General features: G+C 37.8%; 1 protein-coding gene across 1 annotated transcript in view; it reads left to right on the forward strand.

Moving 5' to 3' along the window:
- The window catches only part of LOC110315160 (vomeronasal type-2 receptor 116-like), a gene marked incomplete at its 5' end in the record, with an annotated part of 10,093 nt that overhangs the window by 1,045 nt on the left and 5,834 nt on the right, over positions 1–3,214 (forward strand). Inside the window, 2 exons of the mRNA XM_021189287.1 lie at positions 4–503; positions 1,311–1,535. Of these exons, the coding sequence (XP_021044946.1) occupies positions 4–503; positions 1,311–1,535 (725 nt within the window). The remainder of the gene's footprint in view (positions 1–3; positions 504–1,310; positions 1,536–3,214) is intronic.

Genomic DNA, 3,214 nt, shown 5'->3' on the forward strand with positions numbered 1-3,214 from the left:
CAGCAAAGGTTGTTATCATTTATGGTGAAATGAACTCTACCCTCGAAGTCAGCTTTAGAAGGTGGGAAGATTTAGGTGTGAGGAGAATCTGGATCACAACCTCCCAATGGGATGTTATCACAAATAAAAAAGATTTCAGCCTTGATTTCTTCCAAGGGACTGTCACTTTTGCACACCACACTGGTGAAATTGCTAAATTTAGGAATTTCTTGAAAACAATGAACAGTGACCAATACCCAGTAAACATTTCTGAATCTATACTGGAGTGGAATTATTTTAATTGTTCCATCTCTAAGAACAGCAATAAAAAGGATCATTTTACATTCAACAACACAATGGAATGGGCAGCACTGCACAAATATGACATGGTCCTGAGTGAGGAAGGCTACAATTTGTATAATGCTGTGTATGCTGTAGCACACACCTACCATGAACTCATTCTTCAACAAGTAGAATCTCAGGAAATGGCAGTACCCAAAGGAATATTCCCTGACTGTCAGAAGGTAAAGTTTCTTACATTTCATTATGCTTAGATATATCAATGAGTTCTTTTAAGTGGACCCAGAGAAACAACTGTACATTTGTTAGAGATTATTCTCTCAATGGAAAGATATCTACACTGCAAAACTCCCTAATGAATCTTTTACATGGATAAATATCATGCACAAGGATCACATTTGATAGGAGACAATACATTTTTTTATGCTATTAGTGAGTTTTGTGAAAATGTGTCTCAACATTTCACCAAATGAGTTCAAACTTTAAAATAGGAGCCAAGAGTATTATCATAAAACCCTTAAGTGATGACTAGACTAGAATATTTTTATAAAGATTAATTTTTCAAGAATTGGTACATGGGCTATGATCAATATTTATTCATTTAAATTAATTATTTACAAAAGCATAAATGATTACAACTGTACATTTTATTATGTTTATGTGTATCTCATATATGTATACTGTAAGTACACGAAAGACCCACAACGTACAGACATTCAGACTTCCATTTTATATGCATATACATGGCTGCATGTTTTTAAAACTACCATTTTTTGAGGAACACTCTCATACACACACAGTGGTACTTGTTATCTGGTAATCATTTTTTTCTAGCACATTTTACTATGAAACTTTAATATGAAGTATATTCATTTTTAATCATCCATGAAGCATATTGTATTTTACTACAAGGGATTACTTTAATACAGCTGTCTTTTCTGAAATTCATTAAGAAATTATGGAAAATTCTCAATTTGGCATTCCCTTTATTGATACGCATGTATAAACATCTAATGGTGCATCTCAATTAGGTGTCTTCCATGCTGAAATCCAGGATATTTACTAACCCTGTTGGAGAACTGGTGAACATGAANCATAGGGAAAATCAGTGTGCAGATTATGACATTTTCATCATTTGGAATTTTCCACAAGGCCTTGGATTAAAAGTGAAAATAGGAAGGTATTTGCCTTGTTNCCNACAGAGCCANCAACTTCATATATCTGAAGATTTGGAGTGGGCCACAGGAGGACCATCAGTGGGTATACCACAATTTTAATTTTGTTCAGGATATGTAATTTTAAAATATGAGGCACTGAAGTAATAGCTCTGAAGTTAAGACCAATTGCTACTCTTGCAAAAGACCATCCTCAGTTACAAGTACCAAAATTTGGTAACTCAACTTCATGGAAATTTGGTTAAAGGTATCAAAGACTTCTAGATTTCAAGTTCAATAGTGCCCACATGCCTATTCACCCACAATACAGGAATATATTTATGAAATATAATATATATATAACTATATATAAACATGGAATTTTCTAATTCCTTGTGAACATATTTACAGCCTAATTAAGTATAGCATGTATTCATTAACAGAAATCTTTCTCCAGAAACAAGGTTTTTTAAAAATTTTATATATTTTTATTGGCTTTTTAAGTTATTTACATTTCAAATGCTATCCTCCTTCCTGGTTTACCCTCCTCTGTGGAGGGTTGCCTTATCTGGCATCAGTGGGAGGGAAGGCCCGTGGTCTTGTGGAGAATTGATGCCCAGCATGGAGGAATGCTAGGGTGCTGAAGTGGGAGTGGGTAGGTGGTTGTGGTAGCTCCCTTATAGAAGCAGGAGGATATGGGGATGGGATGGGTGTTCCAGGTTTTTAGGAAATTTTAATTGATTTCATGAGAGTCTTATATGATTTATTTTGTTCATATTCATTAAACAACTCTTTCTTGATTTACCCTACCTTCTCTCTCCATACAACTCAGTGTTCTCATTTTTTTCTTTTTTTTGTCCAGATTTTTTATTAGATATTTTCATTATTTACATGTCAAAAGTTATCTCCTTCCCTAGTTTCTCCTCTGAAAATCCCTTATTCCCTCTCCCTCCCCCTGCTCCCCAACCCACCACTCCCATTCCTGGTCCTGGCATCCCCCTATAGTGGGGCATAGGGCCTTCACAGGACCAAGGGCCTCTCCTCCCATCATTGACCAACTAGGCCATCCTATGCTACATCTATAGCTAGAGCCAAAAGTTCCACCATGTGTTTTCTTTGATCGGTGGCATAATTCCAAGGAGCTCTGGGGGTACTGGTTAGTTCATATTAATGTTCCTTCTATGGGGCTTCAGTCCCCTTCATCTCCCCGAGTATTTCTCTGGCTTTTTCATTGGGGACCTCATACTCTATCCGATGGCTGACTGTGAGCATCCACTTCTGTATTTGCCAGGCACTGGCAGAGCCTCGCAGGAGACAGATATATCAGNCTCCTGTCAGCAGGCTTTTGTTGGCATCTGCCTAGTGTCTGGGTTTGGTGGTTGTTTATGGGGTGGATCCCCAAGTGGGGCAGTCTCTGGATGGTCCATCCTTATGTCTTAGCTCCAAACTCTGTCTCTGTAACTCCTTCCATGGGTATTTTGTTCCCATTCTAAGGAGGAAAAAAGTATCCACACTTAGGTCTTCTTTCTCCTTTTTAAAAAAATTTTTATTAGATATTTTCTTCATTTACATCTCAAATGCTATCCAAAAAGTCCCCTATACCCTCCCCCAACCTGCTCCCCTACCCACTCACTCCCACTTCTTGGCCCTGGCATTCCTCTGTACTGGGGCATATAAAGTTTGTAAGACCAAGAGGCCTCTCTTCCCAATGGTGGCCAACTAGACCATCTTCTGCTACATATGCAGCTAGAGACAAAGCTCTGGGGGTACTGATTAGTTCA

The sequence above is a fragment of the Mus pahari genome, unplaced genomic scaffold (assembly GCF_900095145.1).
Source record: "Mus pahari unplaced genomic scaffold, PAHARI_EIJ_v1.1 scaffold_12595_1, whole genome shotgun sequence".
In the NCBI taxonomy this organism is placed as follows: domain Eukaryota; kingdom Metazoa; phylum Chordata; class Mammalia; order Rodentia; family Muridae; genus Mus; species Mus pahari.